The sequence below is a fragment of the Geotrypetes seraphini genome, chromosome 5, assembly GCF_902459505.1.
Source record: "Geotrypetes seraphini chromosome 5, aGeoSer1.1, whole genome shotgun sequence".
Classification (NCBI taxonomy): domain Eukaryota; kingdom Metazoa; phylum Chordata; class Amphibia; order Gymnophiona; family Dermophiidae; genus Geotrypetes; species Geotrypetes seraphini.
The window spans coordinates 68,137,025-68,160,389 of NC_047088.1; the positions used below are offsets into that span (position 1 = coordinate 68,137,025).

The 23,365-nt window shown below is 48.6% G+C and overlaps 1 protein-coding gene across 7 annotated transcripts in view; it reads left to right on the forward strand.

The window, feature by feature from the left end:
• Positions 1–23,365, forward strand: part of PRPS1 (phosphoribosyl pyrophosphate synthetase 1) — a 102,645-nt gene that overhangs the window by 45,848 nt on the left and 33,432 nt on the right. For 6 of the 7 annotated variants that reach the window (XM_033945330.1, XM_033945329.1, XM_033945333.1 and 3 more), the window contains 2 exons: positions 15,082–15,206; positions 17,135–17,308. In XM_033945330.1, coding sequence (XP_033801221.1) covers positions 15,082–15,206; positions 17,135–17,308 — 299 coding nt within the window. Of the gene's footprint in view, positions 1–15,081; positions 15,207–17,011; positions 17,309–23,365 lie in introns of those variants that run through there. The other variant, XM_033945335.1, reaches the window with a different exon arrangement.

A 23,365-nucleotide genomic window follows, 5' to 3' on the forward strand; every position in this document is an offset into this window, starting at 1 on the left:
AGCCCGATGCGGACGCTTCTTTGAAGAAAACTCAAAAGTTTCGAGTCGCCCCCCACTGCGCATGCGCGAGTGCCTTCCCACCCGATGCACCGGGCGTGTCTCCTTTTTCCGCGGAGCCAAGAAATCCGTCTTTGACTCTCTGCACAAAGTTCCTTTGCTTGTGCCTTCGAAGTCCGCGGTTTTGATTTTAATTGATTGTAATCGCTGATTTTCATCGTGTTTTATTGGTGGGTTTTTTTTTTTTTTTTTTTTAAATTTCTTCGTACTGTTCGACCGGGCAGGCCACGTGGCTGCAGCCCCGCGGCTTCGATCTTGCGGCGGAGCTTTTTCGGCCTATGTCCCGGCCTATCACCAGTTTTAAAAAGTGTGACAAGTGCCAGCGCGCAATTTCGCTAACAGACCCTCATCGACGCTGTGTTCGGTGTCTCGGGCCTGAACACATCCCAAAATCGTGCCGGCCTTGCTCCACACTCACTGCACGTGCTTTCAAGTGCCGTTGCGTCCTGTGGGAATCGCTCTTCATGGAGTCCTTGACGGATCCGTCGACTTCAAAGGGACCCGCACCCTTGACATCATCCGCAACTCCACAGCCTTCTACCTCTGCGGCGCCAAGTCTCATCAAGCCCTCCTCGTTTGTTCCGGCTCAGACTCTAGTGCCTGCTGCGATGCCTTCCTCAACCTCCTCAGGTCAGGTAGCCCAGCAGCCCATTCCCCCAGTAGTGTTGAAAGTGCCCAAGGCCTCCAAGTCCAAGGGAACGCGAGGCCCGCGCAGGTGGTCCCATTTCAGATGCGGATCCATCCTTGCCGGCCTCGTTCCAGATCATGTTACAGAAGCACTTCATCGAGCTCTTTTCCACGATGGGGCCTCAGCTTCTCTCCCAAATCCAGCTTGGGCACGCGGAGGCCTCCCGCGAGGTCGAGCTGCCTCCAGTGCCTCAGTGGGGAACACACTCAACAGGGAGCAGAGTCTCTGCGAGTGTCCGGTCTGACAACAATGCATGCATCGCAAGGAGCAGAGTCTTTGCCCATGCCATCTTTGGAACCGATACACTCGATGCAAGGAGCAGAGTCTTTGCGAGTGCCTCCGTTGGAGCCGATTCATTCGATGCAAGGAGCAGAGTCTTTGCGAGTGCCTCCGTTGGAACCGATCACCCCGACGGGGTTCGAACCTCTACGGCAGCAACCCCTGCTTTGATCGACCGCTTCCAGCCCCATCCACTACCTGGGGGCCTCAACAAAGTCTGCCTCGCCCCGTTCATCGAGGCCAAGCTCTCGACACCGATCGGTATTCCAGAAGTTTATGCCCTACGTGGACATTTCGAGTACCAAGAAGCGCTGGCCTCGCTGTCCCAGCTACGGATACAGTTGATGCAGTCCTCGTACGACGCCTTTGAGCTCGTGGCTCGGGCAACAGCATGTTCGGTGGCCATGCGCCGGCTGGCATGGCTGAGGACCATCGACATGGACCCCCAACCTCCAGGACAGGCTCGCAAACGTTCCCTGCATTGGCACCAACCTCTTCGACGAGTCCATCGAGGCGGTGACCAAGAAGTTATCGGACCATGAGCAATCCTTCCAGTCCATCTTATGTCCGATGCCCAGGCCTGCTCCTCCTCGCCAGCCACGCCCACCGTTGGTACACTAGCAGCGTTATCCTCCAAAACAGGCTCCCCCCAGCAGACAGCCTGTGAAGAGACAGCACCCTCAGAAACACCAGCATAAACCTCAACCACCGGCTGCGCCTAAGGCTCCCCAGCCCTTTTGACTGTCTCAAAGAGGACATATCTTCCATTGTCCTCCCTTTCTCAGTAAATCCACCCATCGGAGGTCGCCTCCATCATTTCTACCACCGATGGACAACTATCACCACAGACCTCTGGGTTCTCTCCATCATAAAAGAAGGATACTCCCTTTAGTTCCACCAAGCTCCTCCGTAGCACACTCCAAGAGAGTATCCTTCCAACTTGACCCAGACCGCCCTTCTTCTTCAGGAAGCTCAGGCCTTGTTACAGCTGGGGGGCTGTCGAACCGGTCCCCCAGGACCAACAGAACAAGGGGTTGTACTCCCGATACTTCCTTGTTCCGAAGAAGACGGGCGACCTGCGACCCATTTTGGACCTCAGGGTACTCAACAAATATCTGGTCAAAGAAAAGTTTTGCTTGCTGACCCTGGCATCACTGTACCCCCTCTTCGAGCAGAACGACTGGTTATGCTCGCTTGATCTCAAGAGGCCTACACTCACATTCCAATTCATCCAGCCTCCCGTCAATATCTCAGATTCAGGTGGGACACCTTCATCTCCAATACCGAGTGCTCCCCTTCGGCCTGACCTCGTCACCTAGAGTCTTCCCTAAATGCCTGGTTGTGGTGGCTGCAGCACTCGGGAACCATGGCCTCCAGGTGTTTCCTTACCTGGACGACTGGCTCATCAAGGATTCCACATCTCAGGGAGCCGCTCTCGCGTTCCAGAAGACAATTTGGTTACTGCAACACCTGGGATTCGAGATCAACTTTCCCAAATCCCACCTGCAACCTTCCCAGACTCTTCCCTTCATTGGAGCGATTCTGGATACTACCCAACTCAGAGCGTTCCTCCCTCCTCCATGCAGGGATGCTCTTCTTCACCTTTGCCACACAGTGTCCTCTCGCCCGTCCATCTCAGCGAGACAAATGATGATCCTTTTAGGCCACATGGCCTCTACAGTTCACGTGATTCCGCTTACCAGACTTCACCTCAGGATTCCCCAAAGGACCCTGGCGTCCCAGTGGTCCCAAACGTCCGACCCTCTGACTCGCCTCATCAGGGTCACTCCTGCTCTGCAACAGTCTCTTTGCTGGTGAACGCTCTCCTCCAATCTATCCAGAGGCTTGTTATTCCACACACTCCGTCATCAGAAAGTCCTCACGACTGATTCGTCGACTTATGCTTGGGGGGCTCACCTAGATGGCCTCCGTACCCGGGGCCACTGGGCCAGCACAGACCGCCAGTGCCACATCAATCTCCTGGAGCTCAGAGCTATCTTCAACGCCCTCCAGACCTTTCAACATCTCCTTCGCGACCAGGTTGTCCTCATCCGCATAGACAACCAGGTCGCCATGTACTACGTGAACAAGCAGGGAGGCACGGGATCGGCCTCCCTCTGCCAGGAAGCTCTGAAGGTGTGGGATTGGGCGACTCTCAACAACACCTTCCTCAGAGCGGTCTACATTCAGGGAACGGACAAAGCCTTAGCAGACAGCTTGAGCCGCCTTCTCCAACCTCACGAGTGGGCTGTCAACTCCACGCCCCTTCACCACATCTTCTCTCTGTGGGGAACGCCTCAGATAGACCTCTTTGCAGCTCCCCACAACTTCAGATTGCCTCACTCCTGCTCCAGGATCTACACCCCTCAGCACCTCAAGGCAGATGCATTCCTCCTGGACTGGACGAAGCGCTTCCTATATGCGTTTCCTCCATTTCCTCTCATTCAAAAGACCCTGGTCAAGCTGAAGTCAGACCATGCCATCATGATCCTGATTGCTCCACGGTGGCCCAGACAACCTTGATACTCCCTTCTACTTCAACTCAGCAGCAGGAAACCATACCTTCTGCCAGTTTTTCCATCTCTGCTTACACAGCATCAGGGATCTCTACTTCACCCCAACTTGCAGTCTCTACACCTGACAGCTTGGTTCCTCTCAACGTAACCCCCCTACAGTTTTCCCAACCTGTGAGGGACGTCCTGGAAGCTTCACAGAAGCCAGCTACTAGGCAATGCTACCACCAGAAATGGACTAGATTCTCTGTTTGGTGTGTCTCTCAGCGCCAGGAGCCTCAACACTCCTCCTTGTCTTCGGTTTTGGACTATCTTTTGCACCTGCCTCATTCTGGCCTCAAGTCTTCCTCGATACGAGTCCATCTCAGTGCAATCGCTGCTTTCCATCAGCCTCTTCAAGGGAAACCTATCTGCTCATCCTGTGGTTTCCAGATTCATGAAAGGACTGTTCCATGTCACTCCTCCCCTCAAACCGCCTCCAGTGGTTTGGTACCTCAATGTTGTTCTTTCACAACTTATGAAGCCTCCATTTGAACCTCTTCACAAGGCTCACCTGAAGTATCTCACTTGGAAAGTGGTGTTTCTCATTGGCCTCACTTCTGCCCGAAGAGTCAGTGAGCTACAAGCCTTGGTTGCGTACCCACCTTTTACAGTATTCCATCATGACAAGGTGGTTCTCTGTTATTAAGCAAACATGTTTCTTCTTGTTGCATAGAGCATTCTGGACCCCTATTAGATTACAAAAATTAGATTGCTCTAAGTCTAATAGATGCTGGCATTGTAAAATTGAAGTTGGAACTTTAGACCATCTTTTATTCTATTGTCCATGTATTCAGGCATTTTGGTTGTCAATCTGGGATCAAGTTAACCTAATGATGGAAAGCCATGTGGCATTGTCCTATGACACGGTGGTTTTTGGAATGTGTATGAGGGCTAAATGCCAAATATCTGCAGAAAATAATAAGTTACTGATGATTCTTACTGGTGTGGGGATCCAGCAAATAACGACTAATTGGAAAGACTGTTCTAGACTGAATTGTAGTTTCTGGTGGAACTCAGTATGTCATATGTACAAGATGGAAAGACTACTTGCAGTACAGAAGGGTAATTTTAAAAGATTTCAGGAGGTGTGGAGGCCATTAATTGAATATTATAATGATTAAGGTTTATTCTTTTTCCTTATGGGATAATTTGAAGAAATGGGGGATGGGTGGGGGGGATAGGATATTCTAATTAAATAGCAGTATATTTTAACTGATTAATGCATATAAGTATATATATATATATATATGAACAAAAAAGGAAAGGGGGTAAATATATTGCTATGGAATTTTAGGGGATATATGTAATATGATGAGTTATATTTGTTGTTCATTTAATTTATATAATACAATGAACAAAGAGTTTGAGGAAGAAAGGGTGGGGGGAGGGATAGGTTTAATGTAAGATTAATTGTAATATAGAAGAGAGATGTCTAGGTATGTATATGTTTGGATAGATTATTTTGTGGATATGGGGAGGGATGGGAGGTGGGTGGGGGGAATTAAAATATGTATAATAACATTGTTTAAGAATGTCAAGTGAGTTATATGAATCATTTGTAATAATATTGTACACTTGTTGAAAGAAATGAATAAAGATTAAAAAAAAAAAAAAAAAAGGTGGTTCTCCGCACGCATCCGAAATTCCTCCCTAAAGTTGTCTCAGAATTTCATCTCAACCATTGTGCTTCCAGTGTTCTTTCCAAAGCCACATTCTCACCCTGGAGAATCTACCCTGCATACTCTGGACTGTAAGTGTGCTTTGACTTTCTACCTAGAACGCACCAAACCTCACAGAACTGCTCCCCAACTTTTCATATCCTTTGATCCAAACAAGTTGGGACGTCCTATTTCTAAGCGCACCATCTCCAACTGGATGGCGGCTTGCATCTCATTCTGCTATGCCCAGGCTGGATTGCCCCTTGACAGAAAAATCACAGCCCATAAGGTCAGAGCGATGGCAGCTTCTGTAGCTTTCCTCAGATCAACACCGATTGAGAAGATTTGTAAAGCTGCCACTTGATCCTCGGTTCATATCTTCACTTCACACTATTGTCTGGATACTTTCCCCAGACGGGATGGACAGTTTGGCCAAACAGTATTGCAAAACTTATTCTCCTAAGTTGCCATCTCTCCCACCATCCCATTCTGGTTAGCTTGGAGGTCACCCATTAGTGAGAATACCTGCCTGCTTGTCCTGGGATAAAGCAATGTTACTTACCATAACAGTTGTTATCCAGGGACAGCAGGCAGCTATTCTCATGTCCCACCTCCCCTGGGTTGGCTTCTCTGCTAGCTAGCTGAACTGAGGAGACACGCCCAGTGCATCGGGCAGGAAGGCACTCGCGCATGCATGGTGCGGGCGACTCAACTTCGAGTTTTCTTCAAAGAAGCGTCTGTTGGATCACATCACCCATTAGTGAGAATAGCTGCCTGCTGTCCCTGGATAACAACTGTTAAAGTAAGTAAAATTGCTTTGCGTTTCAATGGCAGTTGATTCTCTTGCCTTCCTGCACTTGCGGTTTTGGGACTTTTCGTCTGTTTTTCTTTTCATTTTTTTCTTTCTTTAACTTTTTTTTTTTTTTAAGTTATTTTCACCATCTACAGGTTTATCCCAGGACAAGCAGGCATGATATTCTCACATGTGGGTGACGTCATCTACGGAGCCCCAGTGCGGACAGCTTTTCAAGCAAACTTGATTGAAGTTTCAAGTTTGCTACACTGCACCACGCATGTGCATGCCTTCTTGCCCACTAGAGGGCGCATCCCCACCTCGTGGTCCTCAGTTCAGTCTTTTCTGCGGAGCCAGAAGCCCTGTGGAATTTGTGCTCTTCTTGTTTAGTCTTCTAACACCGCGGCTGAGTGTTTCCCTCTCGGTCGCTGTGCTTATTTTGTTTTTTTAATTATTTGTGTATCGTTTTTCGTCAAAAAAAAAAAAAACAAAACTTATTTTTCTTCCGTTCGGCTCCGGGGGCTCCCGGGAGCCGCGGCCGCGGGACCTCGTTCGTTCCCGGCCGGGTTTCATGTCCATGTCCCGTCCCTTGACGGGTTTTAAAAAGTGCACCCGGTGCGATCGTCTCCTTTCGATCACCGATCCTCACCGGTGGTGCTTACTTTGTCTGGGTCTTGAGCACCCGACTGACTCCTGTACTCGGTGCTCTACTTTTCAAACCAGGGCCCTCCGCCGCCGTCGCGCTCGCATGGCGGAGCTCTTTGCGGTGGACGCCGTGGCAGGGAAGGCCTCGACGTCGGCTTCGGCCCCGGCCTTGACATCGGCCTCGTCTCCCTCAACCTCGCCCCGACAGCCCGCTTCGTCGAAGCCGGTCTCCTCGACCCCGAAGTCGACGAAGGGTAAGTCCTCACTTCCTTCTTCTCTTCCAGCCTCGAAGAAGCCATCCTCAGGCTCATCGACGGGGGCGGGTGGGTCGTCCTCGGCCCCGCCCCGAGCGTCGAAGTCGGGTGCCCCGCGGGACTACTCGAGACCGAGGTCGCCCTCGAGGGAGCACCCGCCGGCCCCGGATCTACCTGCCATGATGGCGGTGCCGGCCTTTCAGGACTTACTCCGTGCGCTCATTACCTCGGAGCTGTCCGGTGCCCTCGCGCACCTCCAGCCGCCGTCGGCGGCCTCGGCCCCCGGGACGGCTTCGGCCTCAGCCCCGGCCTTGCCCTCGACCTCGGCTGACCAGCCTGAGCGGAGCGTGCGGCCTCGGGACAAGGTGCGGAGGGTTCGGAGGAGATCTTCCTCTTCCTCCTCGTCGAGGTCCTCCCGGGGCTCCTCGCCCTCGGGTCGGCCTCGGGCGAAGCGTCGGTCGAGGAAGCCCAAACGTCAACGGGTCTCTCCTCGACGACGCGGTCGCTCCTCGACGACCGGGGCCGAGAACCAGTGTTCCCTCTAAGCTGCGCTGGCGTGCGCTGGCGCACAAAATATTGCATCGCAGCGCACAAGTTTACGTCACAGCGCACGGCGTACGGAGATGGCAGGGCGGCGAGAGGAGAATCGGGCGAGTTGGCGCTGGCGCCCGATATTTGTAGCGCACAGCGAAAAAAATTTTGCCCACAACACCCGCCCGCTTAGAGGGAGCACTGGCCGAGACCCTTCGGGTCTCCAAGCTTCGCCTCGATAATCCGAGGCTTCTCCGTTCCTCCGAGGTTGAGTACGCGAGGGACTCTTTGCCTAGACGGAGGGGGCGTGCCTCGGTCCCCCATACCCCGGGGACTTCCCGTAGGGGTTCCTCGGGGCATGGCCGGTCCCCAACCCCGTCGAGGTCGCTTGGTGCGGTCTCTTGGGGTTCGGGCACGGGGAAGGAACCTCGTTATTCTCATGAGGCTTCCCCTTCCTTCTTGGCGATGAGGGCTTCTCGTTCTCCCTCGCCGCCTTCGAAGCCCTCTTCCTTTTCACGATTTGTGCTTGATATGGGGAGGGCTTTGGACCTTGATCTGGCGTCAGGGTTGCAATACACGAAGGAATTTTTGGAGGAGCAGGATTTGCCCTCTCCTCCCAGAGAGACTTCCCGGCTCCCTCTTAACAAGGTTCTACACCAGACCTTCCTGAGGAACTTGGACTCCCCCTCTTATAGTCACAGCAGTTCCATCTAAGATGGAGTCTATGTACCGCACAGTCCCTTGTAAGGGCTTCGATAAGGCGCAGTTGTCTCACCAGTCGTTGCTGGTGGAGTCGGCGTTGAAGTCTCAGCCTTCTAGGATCTCTGCTGCGGTTCCCCCCGGGCGGGAGGTGCGAACCCTGGACAAGTTTAGTCATCGCCTCTATTCCAACTCCTTGATGGCCGCCAGGGTCCTTAATTACGCATTCACTTTCTCCTCTTATTTAAGGCTGATGGTGAAGGCGTTGCCCAGGTATTATGGAGTCATGCCCGATTCCCATAAGGAGGATTTTGGAGCCTTTATGGCCAATTTATCTCAGCTGCATCTCTACCTCTTTCACGCAGTTTACGATGCCTTTGAGTTGGCCTCTCGCGTATCCGCCTTTGCGGTGGCGATGCGCCGTCTCGCATGGCTTCGTACTTTGGATATGGACCCGAACTTGCAAGAACGTCTGGCCAGTCTCCCCTGTGTTGGCTCCGAGTTGTTCGATGAGTCCTTGGAGGCGGCGACCAAACACTTGTCCGAACATGAGCGCTCTATTGCCTCATTGGTCCGTCCTAAACCCCGTGCTCCGCCGCAGAAGCCGTTTAGACCACCTCCGCGGCGGTACCCGCAGAAGTCGACGCCGGCCTTCTCGAGGCCTCCGCCCCGGCGTCCCCCGCAGCAGGGCAGAGCGTCCCAACCAAAGCCTCAGGCGCAAGGAGCATCTAAACCCACTCCGTCTTTTTGACGTGATGCGCGGTTGGGGGCGGGCCCCCTCCGCACTGTCGAAGGACCCCCTTCCTATCGGGGGCCGATTGCAGGCCTTTCTTCCAGCCTGGGCCGAGATCACGTCGGACGCTTGGGTGCTCCGGATCATCTCCGAAGGTTACTCGCTAAACTTCTTAGCCAGTCCGCCAGAACATCCGCCGGGGGCTTCTCTTGGCTATCGAGACCAGCTTCCTCTTCTCCTGTCGGAAGCCAAGTCCTTGTTGAGCCTTCGGGCGGTGGAGCCTGTTCCCCCGAACCAAAGGGGACGGGGGTTTTACTCCCGGTACTTTTTGGTCCCGAAGAAGACAGGGGACTTGCGCCCAATTCTGGACCTCCGAGGGCTCAACAAGTTTCTTGTCCGGGAGAAGTTCCGTATGTTGTCCCTCCCAGTCCTGTACCCTCTGTTAGACTCGGAGGACTGGATGTGCTCCCTGGACCTAAAGGAAGCATATACTCATGTTCCGGTGCATCCCGCCTTCCGCAAGTTCTTACGGTTCCAGGTGGGGGAGTTGCACCTCCAGTATCGCGTCCTTCCCTTCGGGCTGGCCTCGTCTCCTCGGGTCTTCACGAAGTGTATGGTGGTGGTCGCGGCTGCCCTGAGATCTCAGGGGCTGCAGGTCTTCCCCTACCTGGACGATTGGCTGATCAAGGCTTCATCCCGGGAGGGAGTTATCTCAGCGACCCGACAGACTATCATTTTTCTTCAACGTCTGGGGTTCGAGGTAAATTTTCCCAAATCGCAGCTGTGCCCGGCTCAATCCCTTCAGTTTATCGGGGCCGTGCTGGACACGGTTCGCCTTCGGGCGTTCCTTCCCTCGTCGAGACTGGAGGCTCTGCTTCACCTGGCCCGTCAGATTTCGCTGCAGCGCTCCGTATCTGCACACAGGCTGATGATTCTACTTGGCCACATGGCTTCGACAGTTCATGTCACACTGTTTGCCCGATTGCATCTGAGACTCCCTCAGTGGACCTTGGCCTCCCAGTGGCGTCAGGATCGAGACCCGCTCTCCCTTCCTGTAATGGTCACTCCTTCCTTGAGACGATCGTTCCGTTGGTGGACCAACTCTTCCAATCTTTCCGGGGGTTTGCTCTTTCTCGTACCTCCACATCGCAAGGTCCTGACCACGGACTCTTCGGAGTACGCGTGGGGGGCTCACCTAGACGGTCTGCGGACTCAAGCGCTATGGTTGGCGGAGGACCGTCTTTGTCACATCAATGTGTTGGAGCTTCGTGCCATTTTTCTGGCAGCTCGAGCGTTCGGTCATCTGCTGCGCAATCAGGTGGTCCTGGTACAGACGGACAACCAAGTGGCAATGTATTATGTAAACAAGCAAGGGGGGACGGGCTCTTGGTCCCTGTGCCGGGAAGCTTTGCACCTTTGGGAATGGGCGACCTCCCAGAACATCTTCCTGCGGGCGGTTTACATTCAGGGAGAGAAGAATTGTCTGGCCGACAAACTCAGTCGTCTTCTCCAGCCGCACGAGTGGTCGCTAAACTCCCGAGGTCTTCGACCGCTGGGGGACTCCTCAGGTGGATCTGTTTGCCTCCCCGGAGACTTGCAAACTGCCCCTCTATTGTTCACGGATTTACTCCCAGGACCATCTCGAGGCAGATGCCTTCCTTCTCGACTGGGGAGGGAGGTTCCTTTATGCGTTTCCTCCTTTTCCTCTGATCTTGAGGACGTTGATTCACCTCAAGTCATCCAGAGCCACTATGATTCTCATCGCGCCTCGTTGGCCTCGTCAGCACTGGTTCTCCCTGCTCCTTCAACTCAGTGCCAGGGAGCCTCTACTTCTGCCTGTGTTTCCCTCTCTGCTGTCTCAGAGTCGGGGTTCGCTGTTGCATCCCAATCTTCAGTCATTACATCTGACGGCTTGGTTCCTTTCCCCCTGACTTCGGAGGTCAGGGAAGTGTTGGAAGCCTCGCGCAAGGCCTCGACTCGGCTTTGTTATTCCCAGAAGTGGACCAGATTTTCATCCTGGTGTACCTCGCACCATCTGGATCCGAGTTTGGTTCCGGTGTCCTCGGTTCTGGAATATTTGTTGCATTTGTCCAAGTCTGGGCTGAAGATGACTTCCATCCGGGTGCATTTCAGTGCTATTGCTGCTTTCCATCGGCATCTAGAGGGACGTTCTCTCTCTCTTCATCCTCTGGTGGTTCGTTTCATGAGGGGTTTAGTTAATGTTAATCCTCCTCTGAAACCTCCTCCTGTGGTTTGGGATCTTAATGTGGTCTTGGCTCAGCTGATGAAACCTCCTTTTGAGCCGATTGATAAGTCGTCTCTTAAGTTTCTCACTTGGAAGGTGGTCTTTTTACTTGCGCTCACGTCGGCTCGTCGGATTAGTGAGCTACAGGCTTTGGTTGCGGACTCGCCCTTTACTGTGTTCCATCATGACAAGGTGGTTCTTCGCACCCATCCTAAATTTCTGCCTAAGGTTGTGTCTGATTTCCACCTCAATCAGTCTATTGTTCTTCCGGTGTTCTTTCCGAAGCCCCACTCTCATCCTGGAGAGGCGGCGCTTCACACGCTTGACTGTAAGAGGGCGTTGGCTTTTTATCTCCAACGTACCAAGTCTCATCGGAAGGTTCCTCAATTGTTTTTGTCCTTTGATCCTAATCGGTTGGGACATCCTGTTTCCAAGTGCACCTTGTCCAACTGGTTGGCTGCTTGTATTTCTTTTTGCTATGCTCAGGCTGGTCTCACGCTCCATGGTCAAGTCACGGGGCATAAGGTCAGGGCTATGGCAGCTTCTGTTGCTTTCCTCCGGTCTTCTCCTGTGGAGGACATATGTAAAGCTGCCACTTGGTCTTCGGTTCATACGTTCACCTCCCACTACTGTCTGGACACTTTGTCCAGAAGCGACGGCCGGTTTGGCCAGTCGGTGTTACGTAACTTGTTTTCCTAAATTGCCATCCTCCCACCTGCCCTTTTTTGGTTGGCTTGGAGGTCACCCACATGTGAGAATATCATGCCTGCTTGTCCTGGGATAAAGCACAGTTACTTACCGTAACAGGTGTTATCCAGGGACAGCAGGCATATATTCTCACAACCCGCCCTCCTCCCCGGGGATGGCTTCTTTGCTGGTTATGGAACTGAGGACCACGAGGTGGGGATGCACCCTCTAGTGGGCAAGAAGGCATGCACATGCGTGGTGCAGTGTAGCAAACTTGAAACTTCAATCAAGTTTGCTTGAAAAGCTGTCCACGCTGGGGCTCCGTAGATGACGTCACCCACATGTGAGAATATATGCCTGCTGTCCCTGGATAACACCTGTTACGGTAAGTAACTGTGCTTTATAGCCCAGCAGGGCTTCTTCACCACCTCAGCCATCGAGTTTGATTTTGCTGAGGTAGTGTTCCCGTCCGTGTCACGCCTGCTGATGGGATACAGAAAGTGCGGTCGCTGCGCTCGGCCCATTTCTTTTTTTTTTTTTAATTCATTTTTGCATGTTACACAACAAGTGTAGCAGATAAACTGATATGAACTTAAATACACACTTGATTAACTCTCGTATAATACATTAAGTATAACAATTCATTACAAATTAATATTCTATAATATTTTAAATATTATGTAATAAACCTAATATTTAAATTATTCTTATTAAATAGAAAATCCTCCCCTCCCATCACCATATTACATACATGAAGTCTGCAAATCAAGTTGAGCAAGCTTCATCCAAAGCAAGGCAAATCATAGGTTGCATACGCAGGAGTTTCGTCAGCCGTAAACCGGAAGTCATTATGCCACTGTATAGATCCATGGTGAGACCGCACCTGGAGTACTGTGTACAATTTTGGAAGCCACATTACCGCAAGGATGTACTGAGACTGGAATCGGTCCAGAGAATGGCCACCAGGATGGTCTCGGGACTCAAGGAGCTCCCGTACGAGGAGCGGTTAGGGAAGTTGCAGCTCTACTCACTCGAGGAACGTAGAGAGAGGGGAGATATGATCGAGACATTCAAGTACCTCACGGGTCGCATCGAAGTAGAAGAGGATATCTTCTTTTTCAAGGGTCCCGCGGCAACAAGGGGACATCAGTGGAAAATCAGGGGCGGGAAACTGCACGGTGACACTAGGAAGTTCTTCTTCACAGAAAGGGTGGTTGATCGCTGGAATAGTCTTCCACTTCAGGTTATTGAGGCCAGAAGCGTGCAAGATTTTAAGGCCAAATGGGACAAACATGTGGGATCTATCCGCAAAGATAGATAGGGAGGGTCATTGGAGTGGGCAGACTTGATGGGCCGTGGCCCTTATCTGCCGTCTATTTCTATGTTTCTATGTTTCTAAGTACCATTACATTGAAACTAATGATATAATCATATATTATGAAATAACAAAAATAAAACCCACCCATTTCCCTTCTAATCAAATATCTTATCTTGGGAAAAGTTAATCATTCATTACAAAAATCTGTTAATGGTCCCCAGATCTTCTTCAAAATATCCTTTTTGCGTTGCTAATTGTGCGTTGCACATTATATTGCAGGCAAGGATAATGTGCAAGCAGACTTTCTCAGTCAAACGTTTCTATATCTGGGAGATGGGCAACAGGTGCTTCAGCTTATAGTGGACTGCTGGGGACCCCTTAGTTCAACTTGATGGCTTTTTCAAGTCAATGCAAAGGCACAGTGTGTGTGTCATTTCCCCCCCCCCCCCCAGTCAATGGAGGAACCCCCCTTGGCTCAGTAGATAAATGTCCTGGTTCTGCCTTGGCTGGAAGCAGAGCTGCTCTGTGTTCTCCATGGCCTTGGCATGCTGAGTTTTTTGGGCAGAATTGTGCATCACCCTTGTTTGTTCTTTGTGGCACCACATTGGCTCCACAGACCTTGTTACATAGATCTCTGGCACCTATTTAGTATATGACCCTCTGCACAGGGGTTTGGGGACTCCTTCAACTATTGAAAAGCAGCACTTTAGAGAAGTGCAGTCTTTCTCCCTTCTCTCTCTCTCCCCCCCCCCTCCCCCGTAGTGATTTTTCTACCTTGCTGCAGTCCAGGAAGATCTCCATGTCCCTGGCTTATGTCGGGGTCTGATGCGTATTTGAATCTTGTGGGGAACAGACCCTATTCATCTTCTCCCCCTTCCATCTCCAGAGAGCGCTGGTTCCTGGAGTAGGGACTTGCCTTGGAACTCTGAGTATCCAAGTGGTAGCACTTTCCAGCTTTGGGGGGAAGGTGAAGGGCATCTCTCTCTGGCTCTGCACAGGGAGGTGGCTCTATTCTTAAAGGGAATAGCACACTTGTGCCCTAGGCTTCATCCTTCCTTTAACTTTGTGAGACTTAAATTAGGTTCTCTGGGTGGTGTTAGGGTCTCCATTTAAGCCCTTGTGCTCGGCTTATATCAAGGGCCTTATAAAGACGGTTGCTTCTGGTAACAATCTTCTTAGAGGGTCTCGGAAATTCAGGCCCTATCATGCCAGCAACCATATCTGTCTTTTTGCAGAGGATTCAGTGTCCTTGCATATGGTTTATCCTTTCTGCTGAAGATGGTCTCTGTTCCATGTGAATTAGGAAGAATTTTCCCTCCTTTTTGTGGCAAGGGGTCCTTTCTTGAAGAGCAGAGACTCTCTACAAACTGGATGTCCAGCAGGGAGTGTTTTTGTGGCCTTTTGGAAATATGAGGTAGCCTCTAAGGCATCTATTGACTCCGCCTATATCAGTTTGGGTCATCTGGTCCCTTAAGGTTTGAAGGCCCACTCGAACAGGGCTCAGGCTATTTCATCTGAGACTTGCAAAGTGGAGATGTGATCTTTGCTCCATTTGTTTGCTAGGCACTGGCCAATGTCTGTTCAGACTTATTCAGGGGCCCTTGTCTATTAGGTCTGCTTCGGTATATCTCACAGGTTCAGAACATGTAAACTGACACTAAAAAGGAAATCCAACACTGACTGGTGAGCTCAGAAACAAAGTATTTGCCAAGGATAATGTGATACAAAGTAACAAAAAAGAAACAATCCCTGATTTTCAAACAATTATAAACAAAGTGTCATCTTCAGTAGTGCTCAAAAAATGTTTTATATGAGACCAAGAGCAGCAGCCCCAGCAGTAAACTTTGTCTTCAGAAGATGCTTGCAGAGTCATGTTACTGGCTATAAAAAGCAGATCTTGTTTACAGAATAATATTAATCTCCACTTTTCAATCTATAGGGCTTCTTTGATATTCCTGTGGATAACCTTTATGCAGAACCTGCTGTGCTGAAGTGGATTCGTGAGAATATACCCGAGTGGAAGACATGTACCATTGTCTCCCCAGATGCTGGAGGTGCAAAAAGGTAATGTAAGATAATTGTAGGTGAACAGATCAGCTAGTGGCTTTAAAGGCAGTGTTACCATTTATGTGCTGCCCGTTTGGCATTTGAGCAGCATTTTACCTGCTTGGTTTGATTTGTACAGCACCTGCAGTTCAAAAAATGGTTTGTCCAAGATTTTAGTAAGTATAGTTCTTTTGACTTTCTCATTTTGTATGAGTCAGCTGGAAAATGTTAACTGTGTTCTGCATTTCTACCTGGGATTTAGTTTCCTTGGGATCAGCACACCAAGTTCAAATGCCTGTTCAATACAAATGTGATGCTTTTTTTTAAGTTCTTTATTCAATTTTAAAACTTACAATAAGTGTTATCAGCAAATAAAAACACTTAACTTAGATACAACACTTAATATTCTGCAATAATCCAGTTTATATCTTACCTCCCCCCCTAATCAATAACAATCTTTGAACACAAAAAAACATACAAAGTCCCCATCCCCACATTTATACAAAGACCAAAATCTATCCCCCCTCCCCCAACCTTGGACATGCATAAATAAGGGGAAAAATAGTATTCATTTATTACAATAAGTTGTTGTTATTGTTAGAGGATATTTAGCTAAATGTGATGCTGTTAATACCCACTCTTAACTCCCTTTTGTGGATTTTTTTTTTTTTCCTTCAAATTTGTGTACTTTGAAGGAAACGTTATCCAGTATTTTACAACTGAAATCAGTTTATTAAAATTTTGCTATCCTGCACCAAGGGAAATACTATCTGGACGGCTTACAGTCTGAAAACATATATTCAATAGTAAAAATAAATACATTCACATGAAATTAAGCTAAAAAAGGGAAGAACACCAAATTTAATATGCATCGGAAAAAAAAATGTTTTCAGGTCTGATTTAAACCTATTGACCGAGATTAGTGACCGAAGAGATGTTGGTAAAGAATTCCAAAACTTTGGAGCATTAACTGAAAAGATGGCTTCTCTAACGTGCTCCATGAACTAATTCCCCAAAAGCCTTAGATTGAAAATGCCCCTCTGATCAGAAGGGTTGGAGGGTCACTAACATGTATAAGAAAGGTTATCCTGTTTTTTTTTACTTCTGTATTCAGTCACATACATTACATATACAGTCCTTTTATCGTTACCTCAAGCTTAAATTGCTTTCTTGATTTGTCCAGATGCGATTGGGGGGGGGGAGGGGGGCAGAGAATATTACATAAAAGCAAGCTAGTAAGTCTCCTAATAAAGCCTATCCTGTTTGCACCTTGACTTATCTGTTACAGCTGCTGAAGTAGGTGAATTCTTAACTGAGGACATGTTACAGGTGTAATTACTGATAAAATGAGTTTGGATGATCCATGTAAATATTTAGAGCCAGGACAGTTACCCTACATAACTTTATAGTCTGTATATGGGCACAAGTACACATCCAAATGGTTAGCAAACAGTGTGCATGCAGGTGAATTGAGAAATAGAAAACTTGGTTAGCCCTCAAAATCCTGCCCAGGCACTTCATTCTGTCTAGTTGATTCTAGGGTTGCTGTTGAGCAGTTAGAAATTTCAGAAGGGATTCATGCATAGGACAATTCTAGCTTTTTAACAATAGCAAATTTAGCATGATACACAAATCATATGTTTGAGCTCAATTACCATAGCAATTCTTGTACTATCAAAGTATGTGAGGTAGGGGTTATCTTTGGTTATAGAAGACTTCTGGAATTTGAAAATTGCAGTTTCTGTACATGACATTTTATCTTGTCATTTTAATCTGTATGTAACTATCTGCTTTTATTTTTTCTAAATATTCTTTAAATCCAGACAAGTTGAGTTTCTAAACAATCATGTATGGATTAACCAGTACAGTTGGGCCTGTATTTGCTTGCTGGCTGTGAGAAAGGTAAAGTGGAAGCCAGCATACTAACGCTGAATGGACTTTACCAGGGTGACCTCTATTGCTGACCGGCTAAACGTGGACTTTGCCCTCATCCACAAGGAGAGGAAGAAGGCCAATGAAGTGGACCGCATGGTGCTGGTAGGAGATGTGAAGGACAGAGTGGCTATCTTAGTTGATGATATGGCAGATACATGTGGTACCATTTGTCATGCAGCAGACAAGTAAGTGAATTTGATAGATTGCAGGGTCTGGGGAACAATTTATGTGCTGTAATTGGGTTGATTGCTTTGAATTTCATGTTAGTAATGCTTTTGATCTGTTAGTCTTTTGATATGTTTAACAAGCTGGTCCAGGTCCTCTTCTTTACAGGTGCATCATTGAAACTGCTGTACCAGAGCAGGGAAGCGTGTCTTAGCATCAGTGTTGCCTTCTCTTCATTTAGCTAATATGCTATTTAAAAAAGCCTTATGTTTCACATTACTAACTAGTAGCATGTTTTAATTTGACTTTACAGTGGCTTGATAAAGTCTCTACCAGTAAGCATAAAATTCTTGAATTTTTTTCCAGTTTAAAATCCAACATTGCTGATAGGTTCTGTTTCTATAGACACTATTAACAAATCCTCAATGGATGAGCAGGATATCAACCATTCTCCCAAAGCCCAGAAGTCTGGAAACTCTGGCTTTGTGTGAATGCCCCCTTGTGGCCAGTGTTCCTCCCCTTTAGTCTGCTTCATTAACCAGGTAAATCATGAATTCTTGCACACCCAAGGGGTTCAGACTCTGTGCCTGGAAGATGAAGGTGCTTCACATATTTACACCAAAAAAAGTACCTATAGGTCTGTTACTGCCTAAATAGAGAACGGACTATTTATCCCAGGACAAGCAGGCAGGCATTCTCACACATGGGTGACATCATCGACGAATCCCGGATGCGGACACCTTACAAGCAGACTTGCTTGGAGAAACTCGAAATTTCGAGTCGTCCGCACCGCGCATGCGCGAGTGCCTTCCCGCCCATCACAGGGGCGCATCTCCTCAGTTTTCCGCGGAGCCGAGAAGTCCATCTTTGACTCTCTGCGTTTAAACTTCGTTCACTTTTTGCCTTCTCTCAACCGCGGTTTGTGTGTTTTTCTTCATGAATCGCTGTTTTATTCTTGTATTTTAGTTTAAAAAAAAAAAAATTTTCTTTTTCATTTGTTTTCCGGAATGGGCCGCTTGGCCGCAGCCCGAGGGCTTCGACTTTGCGGCGGCTATTTTTCCGTCTATGTCCAGGCCTGCTACAGGCTTTAAGAGGTGTAGCAAGTGTCAGCGCGCAATCTCTCTCACGGACGCTGCCTCAAGTGTCTTGGGCCGAAACATCATCCTAGGTCGTGCCTGCCTTGCCAAACACTTCAGTCTCGTGCTTTCAAGCGTCGTTGCATTTTGGTGGACAAGCTTTTCGAGATGGAGTCTCCTACTGATCCCTCGACTTCGAAAGCGTCTTCGGCCTTGACTTCCATCGAGGCTCCTTATGCGCCTACTGCTTCCACCTCAAGCCTCATCAGACCTTCGTCATTTGCAGCGGCTCTTGCTTCAACGTCATCTGCTGTATTTTCCCCTGTTTCCTCAGGTCAGATAGCTCAGCAGTCGGTTCCACCGGTGATGATTAAAGTGTCCAAGACTTCTAAGTCGAAATACACTCGCACTACCTCAAAGGAACCTCCAGCCAAAGCAGGTGGTCCAGTTTCAGATGCGGATCCATCCTTGCTGGCTTCTTTCCAGACCATGTTAGAGAAGCAATTTATTCAGTTCCTTACTAACATGGGACCTAAACTGCTTCCTCTTATCCAGCCTGGGCATTCAGCAGACTCCCGCGAAGTCGAGCTGCTTCCTATGCCCCAGTCTGAGCTTCCACACTCTTGCAGGTAGCAGAGTCTCTGCGAGTGTCTGGTCTGCCATCCAAGCATGAAAAGCAAGGAGCAGATTCTTTGCGAGTGCATCAATGAGAATCCTCTCACTCTAAACAAGGAGCAGAGTCTTTGAGAGTGCATCGAGGTTCCTCCACCAAGCCTCTGGAGCTTCGTTCTACAGCCTCTAGCCCTATTCATACATCGGCATCGGCTGCTTACATCTCTGAGGCGAAATCTCCTCGAGATCTGGTTCCAGACACAGTTCTCACCACCATTCAAGGCCTTCATCGAGGCATCCTTCCAGGCATCGTTCTTCTTCTCAGGATAGACCATCTTCCTCGAAGCCTCAATCTACTCAAACCTCAACCAGACCACCGACTCCTCATTCAAGGTCTCCGATGCCAGACCTCGAGGATGTTCCGGTCTCGATTGCTTCGTCCAAGTCACCAGGTTCCGTTGATGCCTTTTTCCATGCCGAAGCTTCTTCTTCAACACAGGTTGCCTCAACGTCCTCGAGTCCTTCTCGAGGCAAAGCATTGGCAGATCAGCTATCTTTCTCAAGACTCTAGTCAAATTGAAGAACGATCATGCCACCATGATTCTAATTGCTCCTCAGTGGCCGAGACAACCATGGTACTCCCCTCTACTTCAACTCAACAGCAGGGAGCCATACCTTTTACCAGTTTTTCCTTCTCTGCTTACACAGAGTCAAGATCTCTGCTTCATCCCAACCTGCAGACTCTACACCTGAGAGCCTGGTATCTCTCAATATAACCCCTCTTCAGTTTTCTCAATCTGTAAGACATTTTAAAAGCTTCTAGAAAGCTTACAACTAGACAATGCTATCACCAAAAATGGACTAGATTTTCTACATGGTGTTTTTCTCATCATAAGGAGCCTTAGCATTCCTCCTTATCTTCTGTTTTGGACTATCTTTTGCACTTATCCAATTCTGACCTCAAGTCTACATCTGTACGAGTCCATCTCGGTGCAATTGCGGCTTTCTATCAGCCTATTGAAGGGAAATTCCTCTCTACTCATCCAGTGGTTTCCAGATTCATGAAAGGACTTTTCAATGTCAAACCTCCTCTCAAACCGCCTCCTGTGGTTTGGGACCTCAATGTTATCCTTACTCAACTCATGAAGCCTCCATTTGAACCAATTGATAAGGCTCATCTGAAGTATCTCACTTGGAAAGTGATCTTTCTCATAGCCCTCACTTCTGCTCGAGTCATTGAACTGCAAGCGTTACTGACCCACCATTCACTGTGTTTCATCATGACAAGGTGGTTCTTCGTACTCGGAATTTCATCTCAACCAATCCATCGTACTTCCAGTGTTTTTTCCAAAGCCTCATTCTCATCCTGGAGAATCAGCTCTTCATACTCTGGACTGTAAACGTGCTTTGGCCTTCTACTTGGAACGCACCAAACCACACACAACTGCTCCTCAACTTCTTGTTTCCTTTGATCCAAATAAGTTGGGCCATCCTATTTCTAAGCGTACCATTTCCAATTGGATAGCGGCTTGTATCTTTCTGCTATGCTCAGGCTGGATTACCCCTTCACAGTAAAGTCACAGCCCACAAAGTCAGAGCAATGGTAGCTTCAGTAGCTTTCCTCAGATCTACACCTATTGAGGAAATTTGTAAGGCTGCTATTTGGTCCTCGATTCATACCTTCACTTCTCACTATTGTCTGGATACTTTCTCCAGACAGGATGGACAGTTTGGCCAAACAGTATTACAAAATTTATTCTCCTAAATTGCCAACACTCCCACCATCCCATTCTGGTTAGCTTGGAGGTCACCCATATGTGAGAATACCTGCTTGCTTGTCCTGGGATAAAGCACAGTTACTTAACCGTAACAGGTGTTATCCAGGGACAGCAGGCAGCTATTATCACAACTCACTCACCTCTCCTGGTTGGTTTCTCTGCTAGCTATCTGAACTGAAGAGACGCGCCCTGTGCTGGGTGGGAAGGCACTTGCGCATACGCGGTGCGGGCGACTCAAACTTCAAGTTTCTTCAAGCAAGTCTGCTTGTGAGGCGTCCGCATCCGGGCTCCGTCGATGACGTCACCCATATGTGAGAATAGCTGCCTGCTGTCCCTGGATAACACATGTTATGGTAAGTAACTAACTGTGCTTTTAGTACATTCGGAGGGTTTAAAACACAGTACAGAGGGTTTTAATGCTTAGGGGATAAAAGGGGATGATACTTAAATACCGCTTTTTCTTTGCAATTTACACAATCAGTGGTTTACATATTTTAGACAGCTACTTAATTGTTCTAAGACAATTAAATATTAAGTGACTTGCCCAGAGTCACAAGGAGCTGCAGTGAGAATCAAACTTGCAACCTTAGGCCTCTGTAGGTTTTTCGGTGCAGCTGGCTCATTTGAGTAAGGTAGGTATGAGGGGACTTGGGTGGAGATGCTGCCCCCTGGGGAGAGGGGGTTGATGCTGCTATCGTTGTATCTTATTTGAAACTTTCACCTGGAAGGTCAGTTTGTTTGTTTCCTTTCCACCCTCACATCTGCTCACCATGTGAGTGAGCGTCAAGCTTTGTCTCTTTTTTTTTTTTTTTCCCCTCCAGATTCTTCTTACACAATAATCTATTGTGTAGTCCTCCAGTAACATCCCAAATTACTTACTAAGGTAGTCTCGGAATTCCATCTCAACCAATCCATAGTTTTGCCTACTTTCTTTCCTAAATCTCATTCCCATCCTGGAGAAACAGCACTTCACACCTTAGACTGCAAGCATGCTCTGGCATACTACCTGGACAGGACTAAACATCATAGGATATCCTCCCAGCTTTGTGGGTTTTGACCCTAAGAGACTAGGAATTCTATTTCTAAGAGAACCATCTCCACTTAGCTAGCAGACTCTCTATTTTCAGACTGATCTGACCCGCAAAGAGTTTAACAGCTCACAGTGTATGAGCTGCTTCGGTAGCTCATTTCTGCTCTGCATCTATTGAGGACATCTGCAAAGTGGCTACCTGTTCTTCTATACATATGTTACCTCTCACTACTGTTTAGAACACAACTCCAGAAGATAGTTTGGGTAAGCAGTTCTACAGAATCTATTCTCTACCTAAAGCTAACTTTCCCTCCAATCCTGTTAGTTTGCCAGGCTCCTATTTAGTGTTTAACCGCCAAGCTTCCAGGATCATGTCTCTGGAAGGTAGTCCCACATGAGAATATTAATCTCTCTTGTCCTTGGAGAAAGTATAAATATACTACTTACTTGTAGTAGGTGCTTTCTAAGAACAGCACTCATTCTCACAACCTGCCCACCTTCTCTAGTTGACTGAAGTGTTCGTTTTTGGGGGTTTTTTTTTTTTTACTGAACTGATGGTCCTGTGTGCCAATATCAGGTGGGAAGGTACCCGCATTCGTGCAATTTGGGCACCAGCTCAAGATTAAATTAACAGTGCACTCGGCAGTGTCTGTGCTAGGTTTCATGGATGTCGCCCTCGGATGAGAATATATGCCTTCTGTCTTCAGAACACTGCTACGGATAAGTATTTACTTTTTATTTAAAATTTGATATACCACCCCTTTGTCGGATCAGTCATCTATATAATAAAATGCTAAGCGCGCATGCTTCCCTGATCTCTGATCTGTCGGGCTATGGCGGCAAGAGTGCGCAAGCGCGCTTACTACGTCACCACACAACAGCCGTAAACGGCCTGCACTTTACCATGTCGCAGTCCAGCTCGCAAGATGCCATCGGGCCGTGAGGAGACGCGGATGGCGGCGGAGGGAGCGAACGCGGAGTCCTGCCGTCGTCTTTCCGAGCCTCAACCGTCGGTCTTCTCCTTCCTGCCCACCTCCGGCCTCTGCCCCTCACCATGGCAACTCGGCTTCACTCTTTTTTTTTGTTTGTTTTCCGTGGGTAAACCGTACATGTGCCAGAGCTGCGGCATGGGCTTTTCCAGGTGAGCACAGGAGGTGTGAAGGGATGTGGTAGGAGAAGGCTTTTTCAGGTTAGTGAACAAGTCAGAAGAGGAGGGGTTACGGTAATATACTCTCCAAGTTAATGGGTTAAGGAGGAGGGGTTCGATCAAAGGTTACACGGAGAGGAGGGGCTGGGATAGAGAAAAAGGGCTAGAGAACGGTTTTCAGGGGAACACTGGGTGCAGAGAAGAGGGGCAAGAGATCTTTGCAGATGATGTCTGGGAAGGATTTAGGCAAGGGGTTTTAAGATGAGTACAGATTGGGGGAGTAGGTGAGAAGGGGCAGGAATGTGCATGAGGAGGAACTGTGGCAAAAGTTTCTCCAAGTGAAGCTGGTGACTTTGCAGAGGTGCTGCTGCACAGGGAAATGGAGGGGGAGGGTATGCTTTTGCTGCTACTGCACAGGGAAATGGAGTGGGGAA